The sequence below is a fragment of the Arvicola amphibius genome, chromosome 12, assembly GCF_903992535.2.
Source record: "Arvicola amphibius chromosome 12, mArvAmp1.2, whole genome shotgun sequence".
Taxonomy (NCBI): Eukaryota; Metazoa; Chordata; class Mammalia; order Rodentia; family Cricetidae; genus Arvicola; species Arvicola amphibius.
Genome location: NC_052058.2, coordinates 122,863,188 through 122,884,204, shown reverse-complemented (window position 1 = coordinate 122,884,204; position 21,017 = coordinate 122,863,188). Strand labels below are relative to the sequence as shown.

The window sequence follows — 21,017 nt, the reverse complement described above, 5'->3', positions numbered from 1 at the left end:
ACTGGCAAACCGAATCCAAGAACACATTAGAAAAACTATCCACTACGATCAAGTAGGCTTCATCCCAGAGATGCAGGGCTGGTTCAACATACGAAAATCTATGTTCAACATACGAAAATCTATGTTCAACATACGAAAGCCTACTGACTGGGAAAAGATCTTCACCAACCCTGCAACTGACAAAGGTCTGACCTCTATAATATATAAGGAACTCAAGAGACTAGACAGTAAAATGCCAATTAACTCAGTTAAAAAATGGGGCGCTGAACTGAACAGAGAATTCTCAACAGAAGTTCGAATGGCCAAAAGACACTTAAGGTCATGCTCAACCTCCCTAGCTATCAGGGAAATGCAAATCAAAACAACTTTGAGATATCATCTTACACCTGTCAGATTGGCTAAAATCCAAAACACCAATAATAACCTTTGCTGGAGAGGTTGTGGGGTAAGGGGTACACTCATCCATTGCTGGTGGGAATGCACACTTGTGCAACCACTTTGGAAAGCAGTGTGGCGGTTTCTCAGGAAATTCGGGATCAACCTACCCCAGGACCCAGCAATTCCACTATTGGGAATCTACCCAAGAGATGCCCAATCATACTACAACAGCATATGCTCATCTATGTTCATAGCAGCATTATTTGTAATAGCCAGATCCTGGAAACAACCTAGATGCCCTTCAGTGGAAGAATGGATGAAGAAACTGTGGAATATATACATGCTAGAATACTACTCAGCGGTAAAAAACAATGACATCCTGAATTTTGCAGGCAAATGGATGGAAATAGAAAACACTATTCTGAGTGAGGTAACCCAGACCCAAAAAGATGAACATGGGATGTACTCACTCATAATCGGTTTCTAGACATAATTAAAGGACATCGAGCCTATAAATTTGGGATCCTTGAGAAGATAATAAGAAGGTGAACTCCCAAAAAAAGATATAGTAATCCTCCTGGATATTGGAAGTAGACACGATCGCCAGGCAAAATTGGGAACTTGAGGGTTGGGCGAGACTGGGCCAAGGGAAGATGGGGAGAGAAAAGTGTGAAGGGGAGAATGGGGGGAGCTTGGAGGAATGGGATGCTTGGGATACAGGAAGGGTGGATATGGGAGCAAGGAAGCATATATCTTAATTTAAGGAGCCACCTGAGGGTTGTCAAGAGACTTGACCCTAGAGGGGTTCCCAGGTTTCCAGGGAGACGCCCCCAGTTAGTTCCTTGGGCAGCTGAGGAGAGGGAGCCTGAAAAGGCCAGTTCCTATAGCCATACTGATGAATTTCTTGCATATCACCATAGAACCTCCACCTGGCGATAGATGAAGAAAATGACAGAGCCCCACATTGGAGCACCGGACTGAGCTCCCAAGGTCCTGAGGAGGAGCAGAAGGAGAGAGAACATGAGAAAGAAAGTCAGGACCGTGAGGGAACCTCCATCTGGCGATAGATGAAGAAAATGACTGAGCCCCACATTGGAGCACTGGACTGAGCTCCCAAGGTCCTGATGAGGAGCAGAAGGAGAGAGAACATGAGAAAGAAAGTCAGGAACGTGAGGGGTGCGTTCATTCATGGAGACGGTGGGACAGAACTAATGGGAGATCACCAACTCCAGTTGGAATGGGACTGATGGATCATGCGACCAAACCCGTCTCTCTGAATGTGGCCAACAGCGGGGGCTGACTGAGAAGCAAAGGACAATGGCGCTGGGCTCTGATTCTTCTGCATGGACAGGCTCTGTGGGAGCCTTCTCAGCTTGGTCGATCCCCTTCCTGGACCTGGCGGGAGTTGGGAGGACCTTGGTCTTAGCATAGAGTAGGGAACCCTGATGGCTCCTTGGCCTTGAGAGGGAAGGAGGGAAGGTATGGGTGGAGGGGAGGGGAGGGAAGTGGGAGAAGGAGGGGAGGGAAGGGAGAGGAGGAGGGGAGGAGATGGAAATTTTTAAATATAAAAAAATAAACCATGAGAAAAAAAAAAAGAAAATGTATGCAGATTGAAGGAGACAAATGCACGAAGAGACAGCTCACAGAATCAGAGAAATTCTTGCTGCTATGCATCTGACAGAGGGTTAAAATCTAGAATACTCAAAAATATCAAAAACCTGATCACCAGTTATCAAAAAACTAAACCACCTAATCAAAAGCTGGTCCAATGAATTAGATTGACAGTTCTCAAAAGATGAAGTACAAACTGGCAACAAATGTAGGAACCCAAGAATGTTAGAGCACATCTTTAATCTCAATGTTTGGAACAGAAGCAGGTGGATCTCTGTGAGAGCAAGGCCAGCCTGGTATACATATCAAGTTCCACATAGTGAGAGCTTGTCTGAAGAGAAAGAAAATTTCAAAATATATAAAAAAACACTTAACATCAGTAGCCTTATAAACATGAATTAAAAACAACGAGATTTTTATATCACTTCGTTCAGAATGGCCTTTAGTAAGAAAACAAATAATGACAAATGCCGGTGAGAATGCAGATAAAAGGGACACCCTTATACACTGCTGGTGACTGCAGAATGGAGCGGCGGGCTGTGTCCCGCCACCCGGCTAGCTTTGCCCAAAATAATTACATGGAAAACTGTATTCTTTTAAACACTGCCTGGCCCATTAGGTTCAGCCTCTTATTGGCTAACTTCTCACATCTTGCTTTAACCCATATTTAGTAATTTATATAGCACCACGAGGGGTGGCTTACCAGGAGAGGTCTTAACCTGTGTCCATCTCGGAGAGGAGAAGCATAGTGACTCACTATGGCGACTGCCTGAAGCATCTCCCCAACTCTGCTTCCTTTCTCCCACAATTCTGTTTTGTCTACTCCGCCTACCTAATTTTCTGTCTCTTAAAGGGCCAAGGCAGTTTCTTTATTAATAATGAAAGTAACACGTAGACACTCCTCCATCAGGTGACCACGTAAACAAGTCCAGAATGTGTTAATATGGAGGTCCTTGAAAAATCTAGAAATAAATCTCCGTTATGGCTCTGCTATAGCACTGCTGGGAATCTGTCCCAAAATTAAAACAAATCACAGAAAAACTTGCACTTCAATGTTTATTGCACCACTGCCCACCAACTGAGGAATGGAAAAAGAAGATGTGATTTATATACAATGGAATTCATTTCTGTCATGAAGATGAAATATCATCATCCTAAGTAAAATGGGAATAAACGGAGATAGTTATATCAAGCAAATTATGTCATCTCAGAAGGACAAATCCCCACGTTTTCTCTCACTCATGGGCCCCATACTTAATAGGTACATCAAATGCTCTATGTGGAATGGTATGCACGTAGAAGCAAAACTGTTTGGGAACAAAGGAGAGTGATGGGAAAGGGGAGGCATGAGAAAGGTGAGAGCAGGGAGGGATGGAGGGATAAACTCAAAGTCCACAGCAAACCTGTCAGACATAAACCTTTATAATAATAAAATGCACTATTAAAGTATCCCATGTGCTTTTGCTTGCCAGTCGTGGACAGGACTGGTACCAGTCTTCTACAATGAGCCCATTCATCTCTTCACTCCTCTCAAAATACAATTTTATTATGGTGTTCAGGAGGAATCCTAACTTTAATGTTCTTCTGCACATTTTAAAATGTATACAAGCATGGCTACAGTTCAAAGTCATCTAAGAGAGGATCAAGCTAATGGACACAGAAAGTAACACCGAGCAGCTGGACAGATGGCTCTGTGATTAAGAATGAATGTTTCCTCTTCTTCCAGAAAACCTGACAGAGGTTGCCAGCCTCCACGGTGGACAGTTCACAACCACCTGGAACTCCAGATCAAGGGGATACAACACCTCCCTCTGACCTCAACTGACGCCACAAGTAACACATTCACAAACAAACAAACAGATAAATAAAAATAAATCTTAAGTAACACTAGAAAAATCATGCCGTACCAGAATTTACTATAAGCTGTGAGTATCCTTATTGAGTAAAGCTGCGGTCCTAAAATGAAACGCTGACAAAATCATTTCCTTAGAACTGAAAAGTAGCTTTTCACATTACAAGTCACACTCCACTCCAAAGACAGTCTACTCGTTCTCATAAATACACTTCAAGTGAGTTTAACTAAACTGTGTGAATGATTTGAGTAGAAAACGACAAAACCAAACCAAAGAAAACAACAACAACAACAACAATCAAGACATGGGATATATTTCCGACTTCTAATATTTTGAGTTGGGAATCACATAAACTGTATTCTATGCCCAATGCACAAGCTGCTTATAAAGTTTGATGATAAAACAATACTGAGAAGATTACTGTGAAATCAGTAAGACAACACATGGCTAGCTGTAGTAATGACTCCTTTAACTTTTTCAAATACACAAACCAGGTCATTCAGATGAATCTGAAATTCATAGGATTTTAATTGTAGCCCTCGCAAAACCTGTACCACAAAACCCACAGTCGCCTGGTAATTGTTTTGTTGTTGTTGTTGTTTTAGATAAAAAACAGCATTCTCAGGTGAACCTTTTACTTCAGCTCTGGGCAGGGGGACCTGCAAGGCTCCAAGTTGCACTGGGGAGGGGTGGGAGGAGGGGCAGCTCACCGTCGAAGTTTGCCAGGTCGCTGATGGGTCACAGGTTGCAGCCCATGTCCTCGCGGCTGAGGTCCCTGTCGGGCCGGTAGAACTCCATCCTCGAGCGCACATTCCTCCGGAGTTTAGGGCTGGACGACCCGTAGCACGGGGCTGTGTTTCCATCGTTGACCGCCCGGCCCGTAGCCCCCGGTCCCAGGCGCCGGCTCCAGCGCAACGCAGGCCGCCTGCATCCCGCGGAGGACGGAAGCCGCGCCGGCCCCGGTTCTGCAGAGACAGCTCCAAACCGCCATGGATGGAGACGACAAGCGCGTGGCTAAGGCGACAGGCCGGCCGGGGCCCTGGAGGCTAGGACCTCAGCTCCGCTCGGCAGCACAGGAGCTCGAGTCCGCGACTGCGCCCCGCGCAAAGCTCACCCACGCGGTGCCATGGCGAGCGGGGCAGCGCAAGTCGGCTCCCACCGCGCTCTCGTTCGGCGCCCGGCTTGGACATGCGGTTTCGGTTAACTCCGGGGACACGCGAGGGGCACGCGAGAAACACGCACGGATGAGCAAGTAGAAGCAGGAGTGGGAGCGGCCCAGGAGGGGCGTGGCGAAAGGCGGTGCGTGAGGTGGAGTCTGCGTGGCCCCGCCCCCTCCCTCGCGCGTCCGCCCTGCCCCGCCCCTCCCCTCCCCGCCCATCTGTGCGGCCTGCTCCAATCGGGTGCGCTTAAGCCACGCCTCTCCGCTAGGCCCCGCCCCTGCCCGCGGCCTCTCCACCCCCCACCCCCCCCCCCCTCCTGGAAGCCCAGCTTAGGGGCTCTGAAAGATGTACTAGGCTGGCACCGCACAGAAATAACCGTCATCGCCAAGAAAGCGGTGAATCTCTTCGCTTTTCCGCATCCAAATCGCAGGGGTAGGTAGTAGATAGTGATCACCGAGCCACAACGGGGGGTGGGGCACCGAAGGGACCCCTAGTGCAGCCTCTTGTGTGAGGAAGGCTGGTGATTTCTGAGTGAGGTAATGTTGGAAGAAACTCCAGGTTGAGATGGCATCTTCATAAGGTTCTTTAAAGATGTTACTCCTTTGATCTCAGTTAGCCCTTTGGAAGAAAAGAGCGCACATTCCATTTCCATTTCACACATTCCTTTGTATGCTTACTTGTAGTGTTGTTGAGGATCAGATTGAGGCCTCATGCATGCCAGGTATGCATCCACAACTGAACTAAGTCTCCAAATTGTGTTTATTTAAAAGATATGTGTTTTTAAATTTAAAAATGTGTTTGTGTTGTGAACTCGTGTGTTATATGTGCACGTGTATAGGCCTTTATCATGTGAAGGTATATAGTATTTTATTTTTAATTTCTCCAGGACTTTTCTCATGAAGGGTTGTTGGGTTTTGCCAAAGGCCTATTCTGCATCATTAGATTATTAAAGATGATCATGAGACCTTTTTATTTCAATTTGTTTATGTAGCAGATTACATTTCTAAATTTTCCTATACTGATCTATGACTGCATCTGTGGGATGAACCCTACTAGATTATGGGGGATGATCTTTTTATTTGTTCATTTTGGTATGCAAGGATTTTGTTATGTATTTTTATACCTCTGTTTAAAAGGGAAATTGATATGTTGATGTGGGATTCTTTTCTGTATGCTGTGAATATGTTTTATTACTGTTGGTTAATAAAGAAGCTATTTTGACCTATAGCAGAGCAGAATAAAGCCAGGCAGGAAATCCGAACAGAGCTATATAGAGAGACTAGGCAGAGTCAAGAAGACACAATGTAGCTGCTGAAGGAGAAAGATGCCAGAATATTACCGGTAGGATACAGCCTCATGGTGATACACAGATTAATAGAAATGGTTAATTTAAGGTGCAAAAGCTAGATAGAAATATGCCTAAACTATTGGCCAAACAGTGTTGTAATTAGTGTAGTTTCTGTGTGATTATTTGGGTCTGGATGGCTGGAATGAAAGAGCAGTCTCTGCTTACAATATGTAATATTCTTCGTTGGGTCTCTGTTTGGTTCAGGTATCAGGGTAACTATAGCCTCATAGAATAAATTTGGCAATGTTCTTCCCGTTTCTATTCTGTGGAATAATTTGAGAAGTTTTGTTATTAACTCTTGTTTGAAAGTCTAGTAGACTTCTCTGCTAAAACCATCTGGCCTAGGACTTTTTGGGGTTGGGAGACTTTTAATGGTTGTTTCAATTTCCCTTGGGGATATATATCTCTTTAAACTGCTTCTCTGATCTTGATTTAACTTTGGTAAGTCATATCTATTTAGAAAACTATTCATTTTGTTTTTTTTTTAGATTTTCCAATTTGATGCAGTACAGGACATAGATTTTAAAATATGTTCTTAAGATTCTCTGGATTTTCTCAGTGTCCACTTTTATATGGCCACTTTCATCTCTAATTATGATCTTCACTCTGTGTCTTATAGTGAAATTGGCTAAGGGTTTATTAATCTCACTGAATTTCTTAAAGAACTAACTCATTGTTCTACTTTTAATGGTTTTCCATTTCATTGAATGCAACCTTGAGTTGACCACTTCTGTCCATTCCTTTTTGTCCTAGAGTTATCAGATGTAATTTGAGTTATAGTATATCATTCCAATTTCTTTTTTTAAATGTAGACCCTTATTGCTATGAAGTGCCTCTTTGAACTTTATTCATTGTGTTTCATTAACTTAAGCATGTTGTGTTTTAATTTTTATTCAATCCTAGAATGTGTTCATTTGTTAAATTTGTGTGTTGAACTATTTTTTATTATGGAGAAAGTTTTTCAGTTTCCATGAATTTGCCAGCTTTCTATTGTTTTTGTTGTTGATTTTCAGCTTTATTTTGAGGTGGTCTCATAGGATTCAGAGTGCCATTTAATTTTTCTTGTATTTGTTCAGATTTGCTTTGGGTTTCATATGTCTCTAACTTGGAAATTTTTCCATAAAGTGCAGAGAAAAATGGAATATTCTTTTGTTAGTTCTTAGGTCCATTTAGTTGGACCATTTTTTTCTAACCTTCACTCTCATGTCATGTCCCTCTGTGATGTTGATGTGTGTTTCTCGGATGCAGCAAAAGGTGGATCTAGTTTTCTCATTGATTTTGTTAATCTTTTCAATAGGGAAATGAGGCATTGATATTGGGATATATCAAGGAGCGATGAATATTGATTCATTTTAAATATTGATAGTGATTGTGTGTGTGTGGGTGTGTGTGTGTGTGTGTGTGTGTATGGGTTTTCCTATCTTTGCTTTTGGTGACTTTGGAATTATTTATTCTTTGTGGTTTCAAGGTTGTCTTTAACTTAACTAGGTTAGAGTTTTCCCACTCGCACCTATTTAGGGCTAGATTTCTATACAAACATTGCATAAAGTTAGTATTGCTGTGGAAGATCTTATTTTGCCGAGTATGGTTTGGCAGTTTTGGTGGGTAGAGTAGTATAGGTTGGAATCCGTGATATCTTAGGGTCTTCAGTACACCGCTCTTGGACTCTCTGGCTTTTAGGGTGCAGTTCTAATAGTTTTTCTTTTACTTCTTATCTGGTTTTTTTTTCTTGCAGCTTTTAATATTCTTGGTTTGTTTGATCTGTGTAGTGTTTTGATTGCTCTGTGCTGAGGGGACTTTCTTATCTGATCCGATAGAGTGGCATCCTGATGGCTCCTTGTGCCTTCATAGTCATCTCCTTCTGTAGGTCCCGATCATTTTCTTCTATCATTTGTTGACGATGGTTCTGGTCTTTGAGGTTGGTTTCTTTGACTTCCTCTATTCCCATTATTCCAAGATTTGGTCTTTCATAATGTCCAGATTTCCTGCAATTTTGTGTCAGGAAATTGTTAGATTTAACATTTTCTTTGAATGATGAGCCCATTCTTTTTCCTAGCCTATCTTCAATGCCAGAACACTTTCATCTCTTGTGTTCTTTAGCTGAGGGTTGCCTTTGTAGTTCCTGTTCAAATACTCACATATTTCATTCCCACAGTTTCCTCAGTTGGATTTTCTTCCTCTATTTGCCATTCGTTATCAGGTCTTAAACAGTTTTATTTATTTCCTTGCACTCTTTGTGCTTTCTAGGATTTTTAAAGGGTTCATTCACATCATTACATAATTTGTATATCTTCCTGAATTTCTTTCTTTTTTTGGAGAAAACCTTTTCTAAAGTAGTTTATTGTTTTGTCCTTTTATAAGATGTACATTTTGAGTTATTATTGTATGCCACCACTAAGAACCCTATTTATATGATCTTTATTTTCATGGAAAATTTTAAAATTTAATTAAATTTACATTTTATTACCATTATTGCCTCTCCTAGAAGTCAAAAAAGCATCACAAACCTTTCCTGAGATCATAGAGTGATTTTTTAAAATTTTTATTGTTTTATAAATAATACTATTCAAAATTTCCACTTGTTCCCCTCCTCCCATTTCCCTTCCGCTCCCCCCTGCCTTTCTCCCTCCCCCTCCAGTCCTAAGAGAGTGCAGGATACCCTGCCCTTTGGGAAATTCAAGCCCCCCCCTCCATCCAGGCTTAAGAAGGTATGCATCCAAATAGAATAGGGTCCCAAAAAGCCAGTACATGCAGTAGAGACAAATCCCAGTGCCATTATCATTGGCTTCTCAGTCATCCCCCATTGTCAGCCACATTCAGAGAGACTTGTTTTATCACATACTCATTCAGTTCCACTCCAACTGGCTTTGGTGAGCTCCCATTAGGTCAGGCATACTGTCTCAGTGGGTGGACCAACCCATTGTGGTCCTGACTTCCTAGCTCATTTTCTCCCTCCTTCTGCTCTTCAACTGGACCTTGGGAGCTCAGTCCAGTGCTCTGATGTCGGTTTCTGTCTCTATCTCCATCCGTTGCTGGACGAAGGTTCTATGGTGATATTCAAGATAGTCATCAGTCTGATTAGGGACAAGGCCAGTTCAGGCACCCTCTCCTCTACTGTCCAAGGACCTAGCTGGGGACATACCTGTGGATGCTTCTCTTGCCAACCCTAAAATGGCTCCCTTAATTAAGATATCTTCTTCCCTGCTCCCATATCTGCCCTTCCTCCATCTCAACCATCCCACTCCCCCAGCTCTCTCCAATCCTCCCCTTCTCCATTCTCCCTCCCCACCTCTCCTTTCCCCCACTCCACCCCACCCCCATGCTCCCAACTTTTGCCTGGCAATCTTGTCTGCTTCCAATTTCCAGAAGTATCTATATAGGTTTTTCTTTCGGTTCACCTTATTATTTAGCTTCGCTGGGATTGCGAACTATAGGCTCAATGTCCTTTATTTATGGCTAGAATCCACTAATGAGTGAGTACATACCATATTCATCTTTTTGGGTCTGGGTTACCTCTCTCAGGATGGTGCTTGCTATTTTCATCCATTTGCATGCAAATTTCAAGATGTCATTGCTTTTTACCGCTAAGTAGTACGCTAATGTGTAGATTTTTTTCTTTATCCATTTTTAATTTTGTCCATTCTTCCATTGAGGGGCATCTAGGTTGTTTCCAGGTTCTGGCTATTACAAATAATGCTGCTATGAACATAGTTAAACAAATGGGTTTTTTTGGTATGATTGGGCATCTCTTGATATATTCCCAAGAGTGGTATTGCTGGATCCTGAGGTAGGTTGACTCCCAATTTCCTGAGAAACTGCCACACTGAATTCCAAAGTGGTTGCACAAGTTTGCATTCCCACCAGCAATGGATGAGTGTTCCTTTTTCTCCACATCCTCTCTGGCATAGGTTATCACTGGTGTTTTTGATTTTAGCCATTCTGACAGGTGTAAGATGGTATCTCAACGTTGTTTTGATTTGCATTTCCTTGATCGCTAAGGAGGTTCAACATGACCTTAAGTGTCTTTTGGCCATTGGAACTTCTTCTCTTGAGAATTCTCTGTTCAGATCAGTACTCCATTTTTTAATTGGGTTAATTTGCATTTTAAAGTCTAGTTTCTCGAGTTCTTTATATATTTTGGAGATCAGACCTTTGTCTGATGTGGGGTTGGTGAAGATCTTCTCCCAATCAGTAGTCTGCCTTTTTGTCTTAGTGACAGTGTCTTTTGCTTTACAGAAGCTTCTCAGTTTTAGGAGGTCCCATTTATTCAATGTCGCCCTTATTGTCTCTGATTCTGGGGTTATACATAGGAAGCGTTCTCCTGTGCCCATCTGTTGTAGACTCTTTCCCACTTTCTCTTCTGTCAGGTTCAGTGTGTTCAGATTGATATTGAGATCTTTAATCCATCTGGAGTTGAGTTTTGTGCATGGTGATAGATATGGATCTATTTTCATTCTTCTACAGGTTGACATCCAGTTCTGCCAGCACCATTTGTTGAAGATGCTTTCTTTCTTCCATTGTATACTTTTAGCTCCTTTGTCAAAAATCAGGAATTCATAGGTTTGTGAGTTAATATCTGGGTCTTCTATTTGATTCCATTGGTCGACTTCTCTGTTTTTATGCCAGTACCAAGCTGTTTTCATTACTGTAGCTCTGTAATAGAGTTTGAACTCAGGGATGGTAATGCCTCCAGAAGTTCCTTTATTGTATAAGATAGTTTTGGCTATCCTGGGTTTCTTGTTTTTCCATATAAAGTTGATTATTGTTCTCTCAAGGTCTGTGAAGAATTTTGTTGGGATTTTAATGGGGATTGCGTTGAATTTATAGATTGCCTTTGGTAGAATTGCCATTTTTACTATGTTGATCCTACCCATCCAAGAGCATAGGAGGTCTTTCCATTTTCTGGTCTCCTCTTCAATCTCTTTCTTCAATGCCTTAAAGTTCTTGTCAATTAAATATTTCACTTCCTTGGTTAGAGTTACCCCAAGATATTTTATGCTATTTGTGGCTATTATAAAAGGTGAAGTTTCTCTGAATTCCCTCTCTGCTTCTCTGTCCTTTGTGTATAGTAGGGCTACTGATTTTTTTGAGTTGATCTTGTAACCTGCCACTTCACTGAAGTTGTTTATCAGCTATAGAAGTTTTTTGGTAGAGGTTTGTGGGTCACTAATGTACACTATCATATCATCTGCAAATAACAAAAGTTTGACTTCTTCCTTTCCGATTCGAATCCCCTTGATCTCCTGATGTTTCCTTATTGCTATTGCTAGAACGTCAAGAACTATGTTGAAGAGATATGGAGAAAGTGGACAGCCTTGTCTTGTTCCTGAATTTAGTAGAATGGCTTTTGAATTTCTCTCCATTTAATTTGATACTAGCTGTTGGCTTGCTATATATTGCTTTTATTATATTTAGGTATGATCCTTGTATCCCTAACCTCTCCAAAACATTTATCATAATGGGGTGTTGAATTTTGTCAAATGCTTTTTCTGCATCTAATGAAATGATCATATGGTTTTGTCTTTCAGTTTATTTATATGATGGATTACATTGATAGATTTTCATATGTTGAACCAGCCCTGCATCTCAGGGATGAAGCCTACTTGAGCATAATGGATAATTTTTTTAATGTGTTCTTGGAGTCTGTTTGCCAGAATTTTATTGAGAATTTTTGCATCGATGTTCATGAGTGAGATTGGTCTGTAATTCTCTTTCTAGGTTGTGTCTTTGTGTGGTTTTGGAATCAGTGGGACTATAGCTTCATAAAATGAGTTTGGCAATGACTTTTCTGATTCTATTATGTGAAACACATTAAGGAGTATAGGTATCAGCTCTTCTTGGAAGTTCTGATATTAAATTCTGCATTAAATCCCTCAGGTCCTGGGCTTTTTTTGGTTGGGAGGTTTTTTTATGACACCTTCTAATTCCTCACAACTAATAAGTCTATTTAACTTGTTCACCTGGTCTTGATTTAATTTTGGGAAATGGTACTTATCTAAAAAAAAAAAAGTCCATTTCTTTTACATTTTACGACTTGGTGGCATATAAGCTTTTGTAATAAGACCTAATGATTCTCTGAATTTCCTCAGTGTCTGTTGTTATATCCCCCTTTTCATTTCTTGTTAATTTACATGTTCTCTCTCTACCTTTTGATTACTTTGGATAAAGATTTGCCAATCTTGTTGACTTTCTCAAAGAACTAGCTCTTTGTTTCATTGATTCTTTGGATTGTTTTCTGTGGTTCTATTTTGTTGATTTTAGCCCTCAGTTTGATTATTTCCAGTCTTCTACTCCTCATAGGTGTGTCTGCTTCTTTTTTTCTAGAACTTTCAGCTGTGCTGTTAAGTCTCTATTGTGAGCTTTCTCCGTTTTTTTAATGTGGGCACTTAGAGCTATGAACTTTCCTCTTAGCACTGCTTTCATAGTGTCCCATAGATTTGGGTATGTTGTGTCTTTATTTTCATTAAATTCAAGAAAGACTTTAATTTCTTTCTTATTTCTTCCCTGACCCAGCAGTGGTACAGAAGTTGACTGTTCATCTTCCAAGTGTTTGTAGGCTTTCTGGGCGTAGAATTATTGTTAAATTCTACCTTTATTCCATGGTGATCTGATAAGACACAGGTGGTTACTAATATTTTTTGTATCTATGGAAGTTTCTTTGTTACCAAGTATGTGGTCAATTTTCGAGAAGGTTCCATGAGCTGCAGAGAAGAAGGTATATTCTTTCCTATTTGGATGAAATGTTCTGTAGATGTCTGTTAAGTCTCTTTGATTCATTACCTCCATTAATTCTCTTATTTCTCTGTTAGGTTTCTGTCTGATTGACCTGTCCATTGGTGAGAGAGGAGTGTTGAAGTCTCCTACTATTAGTGTGTGTGGTTTGATGGCTGCCTTGAGTTCTAGTAATGTTTCTTTTACATAAGTGGATGCTTTTATATTAGGGGCATAGCTATTCAGGATTGAGACTTCATTCTGATGAATTGTTCCTGTTATGAGTATAAAATGTCCCTCTCCATCTCTTCTGATTGATTTTAGTTTGAAATCAGTTTTGTTAGATTGTAGTATAGCCTCACCCGCTTGTTTCTTAGGTACATTTGCTTGATACACCTTTTCCCAGCCCTTTACTCTGAGTAGGCATCCATCTTTGTGGTTGAGGTGTGTTTCTTGTAAACAGCAGAATGTTGGATCCTGTTTTTGTGTCCAATCTCTTAGCCTGTGCCTTTTTATAGGTGAATGGTGTCCATTGGTATTAAGTGATATTAATGACCAGTGGTTGTTAACTCCAGTTATTTTATTTTATTTTGCTGGTAGAGTGTGTGTGTTTCCCTTCTTTGAGTTGTGCTGGTGAAGGGTCGCTAGATGTCTGAGTTATTGTGTGCATTGTTGGACTCCTAGGTTTGTGATTTTCCTTCTATTACTTTCTGTAAGGCTGGATTTGTGGCTACATATTGTTTAAATATTGTTTTTATCCTGGAATATTTTGTTTCTCCATTGATAGTGAATGAAAGCTTGGCTGGGTATAGTAGTCTGGGCTTGCATCCATGGTCTCTTAGTTTCTACAGTACATCTATCCAGGACCTTCTGGCTTTCATGGTTTCCATTGAGAAGTCAGGTGTAAGTCTGATAGGTTTACCTTTATAAGTAACTTGACTTTTTTCCTTTGTAGCTCTTAATATTCTTTCTTTATTCTGTATGTTTTGTGTTTTGATTATTATATGGCAAGGAAATGGGGTTTTTTTTCGATCCAGTCTATTCGGTGTTCTGTATGCTTCTTGAACCTTCATAGGAATATCTTCCTGTAGGTTGGGAAAGTTTTCTTCTATAATTTTATGAAATATATTTTCTGGACCATTGAGCTATAATTTCTTCTCCTTCTTCTACCACTATTAGTCTTAGGTTTGGTCTTTTTATTATGTCCCAGATTTCCTGAATGTTTTGTGATGAGAATTTGTTTGATTTGCTGTTTTCTTTGATCAGTGCATTTATTTTCTCTATGGTATCTTCAGAATCTGAGATTCTTTCTTCTATCTCTTATATTCTGTTGGTTATGCTTGTTTCTGTAGTCTCTGTTCATTTACCTAGATTTTCCATATCCAGCTGGCCCTCGGTTTGTGTTTTCTTCATTGCCTCCATTTCAGTTTTCAAGTCTTGAACTGTTTCCATTATCTGTTTGACTGTTTTGTCTTGGCTTCCTAGGGTATCATTTACGGATTTACTCATTTCTTCAAACTTTTTGTTATTCTTCTCATCCATTTCTTTTTTTTTAACATTTCAATTTTTTTCTTTAAAAGGAGTGAGTTGTGTACAGGGGGGTTAAATGTTTTATAGGCAAGAAAAAACACTGCGCTAGAACCAACTTATTCATCATCATCATCTTCTTCCTCTTCTTCCTCCTCCTCCTCATCCTCTTCGTCCTCCTCGTCATCTTCCTCTTCCTTCTTTTTCTTGCTCTTTTCTGCCTTGACCGCCCCCTTCTTCTCTACATCGGGTTTTCCTTTAGCTCTGTAGGCAGCGATATCCTTTTCGTACTCCTCCTTCAGCTTGGCAGCTGTCTTTTCGTAGGGCTGCTTGTCATCTGCAGCGGTGTTGTTCCACATCTCTCCCAGGTTCTTTGCAGCATCACCAATGGATAAGCCAGGGTGCTCTCCTTTGATTTTGGGGCGATACTCAGAACAGAACAAGAAGAAGGCCGAAGGAGGCCTCTTGGGTGCATTGGGGTCCTTGAACTTCTTTTTGGTCTCCCCTTTGGGGGGGATGTATGTTTTCATTTCCCTTTCATAACGAGCCTTGTCAGCCTTGGCCATGTCTTCAAATTTCCCCTTTTCTTTAGCAGACATGGTCTTCCACCTTTCTGAGCACTTCTTAGAGAACTCTGAGAAGTTGACAGAAGCATCTGGGTGCTTCTTCTTGTGTTCCTCCCGGCAAGTTTGCACAAAGAATGCATACGAGGACATTTTGCCTCTCGGCTTCTTAGGATCTCCTTTGCCCATGTTTAGTTGATTTTCGTCCGCAAGACACAGAGTTGCCCAGTGCTGGTCCCGCTCTCGCTTGTCCCAGTGCTGTCTCTATGGAGCTCAATGTACTCATCTCATCCAGTTCTTTAAGGGAGTTTTTCACCTCCTGTGAAGATTATGATGATGAATAAGTTGGTTCTAGTGCAGTGTTTTTACTTGTCTATAAAGCATTTAACCCCCCTGTACACAACTCACTCCTTTTAAAGTGTGAGCCTTGTTGCCTACAGAATGGGAAAAGATCTTCACTAACCCCACATCAGACAGAATATACAAAGATCTCAAGGAATTGTACACCAAAAGAACGCATAATCTAATTTAAAAAAAATGGAATAGAGTCCTAAACAGAGAACTCTCAACAGAGGAACCTAAAATGGCTGAAAGAAACTTAAGGAAATGATTAAAATCCTTAGTCATCAGAGAAATGCAAATCAAAACAACTCAGATTCCATCTTAGATCTGTAAGAATGGCCAGAATCACTAATGACAACTTATGCTGGAGAGGTTGTGGGTAAAAGGGAACACTTCTGCATTGCTGGTGGGAATACAAACTGGTACAACCCCTTTGGATGTCAGTGTGGCAATTTCTCGCAAGATTGGGAAACAACCTTCCTCAAGACCCAGTAATACCACTTTTGGGTATATATTCAAAGGATGCTCAATCGTGCCACAAGGACATGTGCTCAACTATGTTCATGGCAGCTTTGTTTTTCATAGCCAGAACCTGGAAACAACTTATGCCCCTTGACGGAAGAATGGATAAGGAAAATGTGGTACATTTACACAATGGAGTACTACACAGCAGAAAAAATAACAACAGCTTGAATTTTGCAGGAAAATGGATAGAGCTAGAAAACATTATTTTGAGTGAGGTGACCCAGACATAGAAAGACAATTATCACATGTACTCACTCATAGGTGGATTTTAAACATAAAGCAGAGAAATCCAGCCTACAAACCACAATCCCCGAGAATTTAGACAACAATGCAGACACTAAGAGAGACTTACATAGATCTAATCTACATGGGAAGTAGAAAGTAGAAAATGAGATCTCCTGAGTAAATTGGGAGCATGGGGACCTTGGGGAGGGATAGAGGGGGAAGAGGAGAGGCAGGGATGGGAACAGAGAAAAACGTAGAGCTCAATAAATATCAATTAAAAAAAGAATTTAATACTTATCATAACAGTGAGACACATATGCTCCTGGCAACTGCAATCTACTTCAAGAGGACGACGGGCATCAAAGAGGCTTCTCATGGAGTCCATTAGCCATTTGGGAAAGAAACTGCTCTTGCCTGGACTGCTTAATGAACTGGACATGCAGGACCCACAGAGAAATGACTGCTGAACTTGCCTAAAGGTCAGAACATCCTTCGGGGTTCCTGCTTTATGAAAGAGTCTGCTAGATATTCTGCAGAACACAGAAAAAAGTGACTGGCAGACTGCCAGTATAGGTGGCACTGTCTTTGAAATTTCCAGCTTTATGGAAAGTCTGTCAGATACTGTGGGACTATAGGCTGTAGACAGATGCCCCTGTGGTACAGAAGAACTTTGGGAGACTATCCAGGCAGCGAGATGTCTCTATTAATTCTAGAGTTTTGGAAGTTGCTTACAATACACTTCCTGTTTACTTGGGTAATATTATATCCCTCTGGAGCCTTTGATGAAATTGAAGAATTTAGTTATATTCATAGTTTTTATTTATGATAAAAGGTAAAGTAGATATAAATATTGTGATTGTAATTCTTTCTTTATACCTGTTTTGTTATATGTAAGTTTACTATGTTAAATACATACAGAAAAGGGAGGGTGATATGGGAGTCCCTTCTATGTGCTGTGATTACCATCAATGGATTATAAAAACTGTTTTGGGCATGTAGCAAGGCAGAACTTAGGTAGGCAGGGAAAACTAAGCTGAATGCTGAGAGAAAGAAATGCGGAGTCAGGGAGAAGCCATGGATAAGCCACCAGAGTCAGACATGCTGAACTTTTGCCAGTAAGCCACTGCCATGTGGTGATACACAGAATAATACAGATGGGTTGGTTTAGGATATGGATTTAGCAGAAATACGCTTAAGCTATTGGCCTAACGATATTGCAAATAATATGGTGTTCTGAGTGGTTATTTTTTGGCTGGACGGCCAGGACAAACAAGCAACCCTTCCTTCAACAGGATTGGTGAAGATCTTTTTTCATTCAGTAGGCTGCCTTTTTGTCTTATTGACGTTGTCTTTTGTTTTACAGAAGCTTTTCAGTTTCAAGAGGTCCCATTTATTTATTGTTGCTCTCAGTGTCTCTGCTACTGGGGTTATATTTAGGGAGGGGTCTCCTTTGCCCATGCTTTGAAGACTACTTCCCACTTTCTCTTCTATTAGGATAGCTACACCTGCTCTTTTCTTAAGCCCATTTGATTGGAAAACCTTTTCCCAACTCTTTACTCTGAGGTAGTGTCTGTCCTTGAGGTTGAGATATGTTTCTTGTATAGAACAGAAGGCTGAATCCTGTTTTCATATCATTCTCTAGCCTGTGTCTTTTTATAGGTAAATTGAGTCCACTGGTATTAAGCGATATTTATGACCAGTGGATGTTAATTCTGGTTAATTTTCGGCAATAGAGTTTGAGTGTTTGGGTTTTTCTGGTGGGGTTATCAGATGTCTGTGTTTTTGTGGGTACAGTTACCTTCCTTTGATTGGGATTTTCCTTTTAGTCCTTTCTGTAGGGCTGGGTTTGTGGATACATATTGTTTAAATTTGGTTTTGTCTTGGAATATCTTGTTTTCTCCATAGATGGTGATTGAAAGCTTGGCTGGGTATAGTAATCTGGGCTTGCATCCGGGGTCTCTTAGTATCTGAAGCACATCAATCCAGGACCTTCTGGCTTTCATGATTTCCATTGGGAAGTCAGGTGTAATTCTGATACGTCTACCTTTATATCTTACTTGAGCATTTTCCTTTGCAGCTCTTAATATTCTTTATTTATTCTGTATGTTTTGTGTTTTGATCATTATAAGGTGAGGGCACTTTTTTTTGATCCAGTCTGTTTAGTGTGCTGTAAGCTTCTTGTACCTTCATGGGGATATCCTTCTTTAGGTTGGGAAAGTTTTATTCTATGATTTTGTTGAATATATTTTCTGTGCCTTTGAGCTGCAGTTGTCCTTCTTCTACCCCCATTATTCTTAGGTTTGGTTTTTTTTTCATGGTGTCCCAGATTTCCTGGATATTTTGTGTTAAGAACTTGTTGGATTTAATGTTTTCTTTGACCAATGAGTCTATTTTCTTGTCAGGGACCATTTTCCTAAGGATAGATTTGTCAGGGAACATTGTCCTTACAGGGATAGCAGAGGTCATTGTCCTAAGGATGTTTACAGAGAACCCACCCCTCATCCCACTATCTTGAGAGCTATCCTTTAACGGAACCCACCCCTTACTCCAATGCTAATGGATCACATCTGTTAAGGGAACCCACCCCTTACTCCAATGTTAATGAATCACATGCTTCGGCTTACACCAGGTGCTGGCTGATGACCTTCAGTTACCCCGGCAGAGTTCCTGCCTGCCCCTACCTCCACCCCATTCAAGGGTATATAAGCTGTAACTTTCACCCCAATAAACGGAGACCTTGACAATAGAATCTTGCTTGGTCTCCTTCCTCTTTTACAGCTCATGTCTTGCAGGTTAGCGCCCCTTCAGAGGACCCTGAATAGCTGACCCTGCCAAGCGGGGGTTACAGTGGTGCCTGAACAGGGACCCTGAAGTACGGCCAACTAATCGGACGACGAGGCGCAGTCCCGGGACGAAGGAAAATAAGGTCCTGACCAGCTGTGATACTCGGACAGGTCTGCAGGACGGAGGTAGGCGCAGGTTCGTTGTCGTCTATAGGACATGGGACAATCACTTTCAAAGGAAGAGAAATTCATATGGGAATTTCAACAGTCACTTAGGGAAAGAGGAGTAAGAGTTAAAAAGAAAGATTTAGCTGAATTCTTTTGTTTTATAGATGAAAAATGCCCTTGGTTAGTTTTAACAGGCCCAGAGATACATCCCAAAATTTGGGACAAGGTGGGCAAAGATCTTAGTAAGATGATTAAAGGAGGTGATTCTGTGCCAGAAATTGTTTTCAGTTACTGGTCCCTGATCAGGGACGTCATAAATAGTCCAGAAAAAGGAGGGGATGGTTCCCATCTCCTAACGATAGTCACTGAATTCTTAGAGGCATCCCGCCCGCCATCTTGTAAAAATGAAGAGGGTGGGTGTTCCTCCCCCTGTCCTTCGGTTGTTATTAGTATCCCCGAGGACCCCTCCCCAGGACCTATTAAATCTATAACAGCTCCCCAAAAAGAGACCGTGCCCGCTGAAGATGAGATCCAAAAGCCGCCTAAAAGCATTTATCCATCGCTGGTCGCTTTTAAAAATGAAATCAAACCCGGCCTGCAGGACTCGGATCGCTGGATTCAAAGTTCAGAGGAGCCTTTGGATTCAGGGTCCGAAAATGAGTTAGAGGTAGAAGCAGCTAGTTATGAGAAAGGAAGGTATGGTAGAGGGGATAAAGCCCCCCGCGTCTTTCTTAGTCAGCCAAAAAGGACTCCGCGGCCACCGCCTTATGTTCTGACTGCCCCTGATAGCATGCCTTTGCCCACTCCCTTGATTCAGGAATTACTTAATACAATAGCTGCCCTTAAGGCGCAAATAGGAGGTCTCAAACAAGTGCTTGCATTACAACATGAGCTCTCAGACCTTTCTGTTCAGATTCAGGATTTACAGTTTACTATGGGAAAGGGCACAACTTTAGACAAACAGGCAAACTCTAAACTTAATCGTAAAATGGCTTATCCAGTCCTGACCCAGTCACGAGCCAGGCAAGTGGAAGAGGCTGCTGAGTCTCAGCCTGATACCACAGAAACCCCCCCAGGGCTAGAGCCAAGGCAAGAGGGCAATTATGAGCAAGATCAGATGGCCTCTGATTCGGAGGAAGAGCCTGAACAAAATGAATATGAAACTTTCCGGCCCATATATAAAAAATTAAAAATTAAACATATTAAAGATCTTCACTCTGCTGTTAAAAATTATGGGATGAATGCACCTTTTACTTTTTCTATATTGGAGGGATTGGCAGGAGAAGGATTTATGCTGCCCATAGAATGGAGCAGGGTGGTCCAATCAGTATTGAATAGAGGACAATACCTGACTTGGAAGTCTGAGTTTCTCGATAGGGCTGAAGCCCTTGCAAACGAAAATAGAAGGAACCCATTAAGTCAGACTGCCTCCTGGACAGCTGATAAAGTTGCTGGTAAAGGCAAGTTTGCAGATGAAGACAAGCAAAAAGGACTGTCCACTGGGATACTTTCCCAGACGGCACAGGCTGCTTTGGCAGCTTGGAGGGCACTTCCCTCCACTGGCGCCACTACCACCCCGCTCACTAAAATCATCCAGGGACCTCAGGAACCATATGCTCAGTTTATGGGTCAGCTCCAAGAAACAGCAGAAAGAATCTTGGGGCCAGAGGAAATGGAAGGGACCTTGGTCAAACAGCTGGCCTTTGAGAATGCCAATACTGCATGTAAAGCTGCATTAAGGGGAAAAATGAGGAACATTGATGTTTCTGGTATGATTAAGGTGTGCAATGAGGTAGACAATTTTGGTCACCAGCTATCAAAGT

General features: G+C 41.4%; 2 protein-coding genes across 2 annotated transcripts in view; both read right to left on the bottom strand.

Annotated features, from left to right (window-relative positions):
- The window catches only part of LOC119802706 (serum amyloid A-5 protein-like), a 226,863-nt gene that overhangs the window by 86,413 nt on the left and 119,433 nt on the right, over positions 1–21,017 (bottom strand). The window lies entirely within an intron of this gene.
- On the bottom strand, positions 14,708–15,355 carry LOC119802705 (high mobility group protein B1-like). The gene has a single exon (XM_038313790.1). It carries the CDS (start codon positions 15,338–15,340, stop codon positions 14,708–14,710), a length of 633 nt encoding a protein of 210 aa, XP_038169718.1. The 5' UTR covers positions 15,341–15,355.

Excerpts from the sequence above, each read along its gene's own strand:
- LOC119802705 (XM_038313790.1), bottom strand. The coding sequence starts at position 15,340 with ATGGGCAAAGGAGATCCTAAGAAGCCGAGAGGCAAAATGTCCTCGTAT.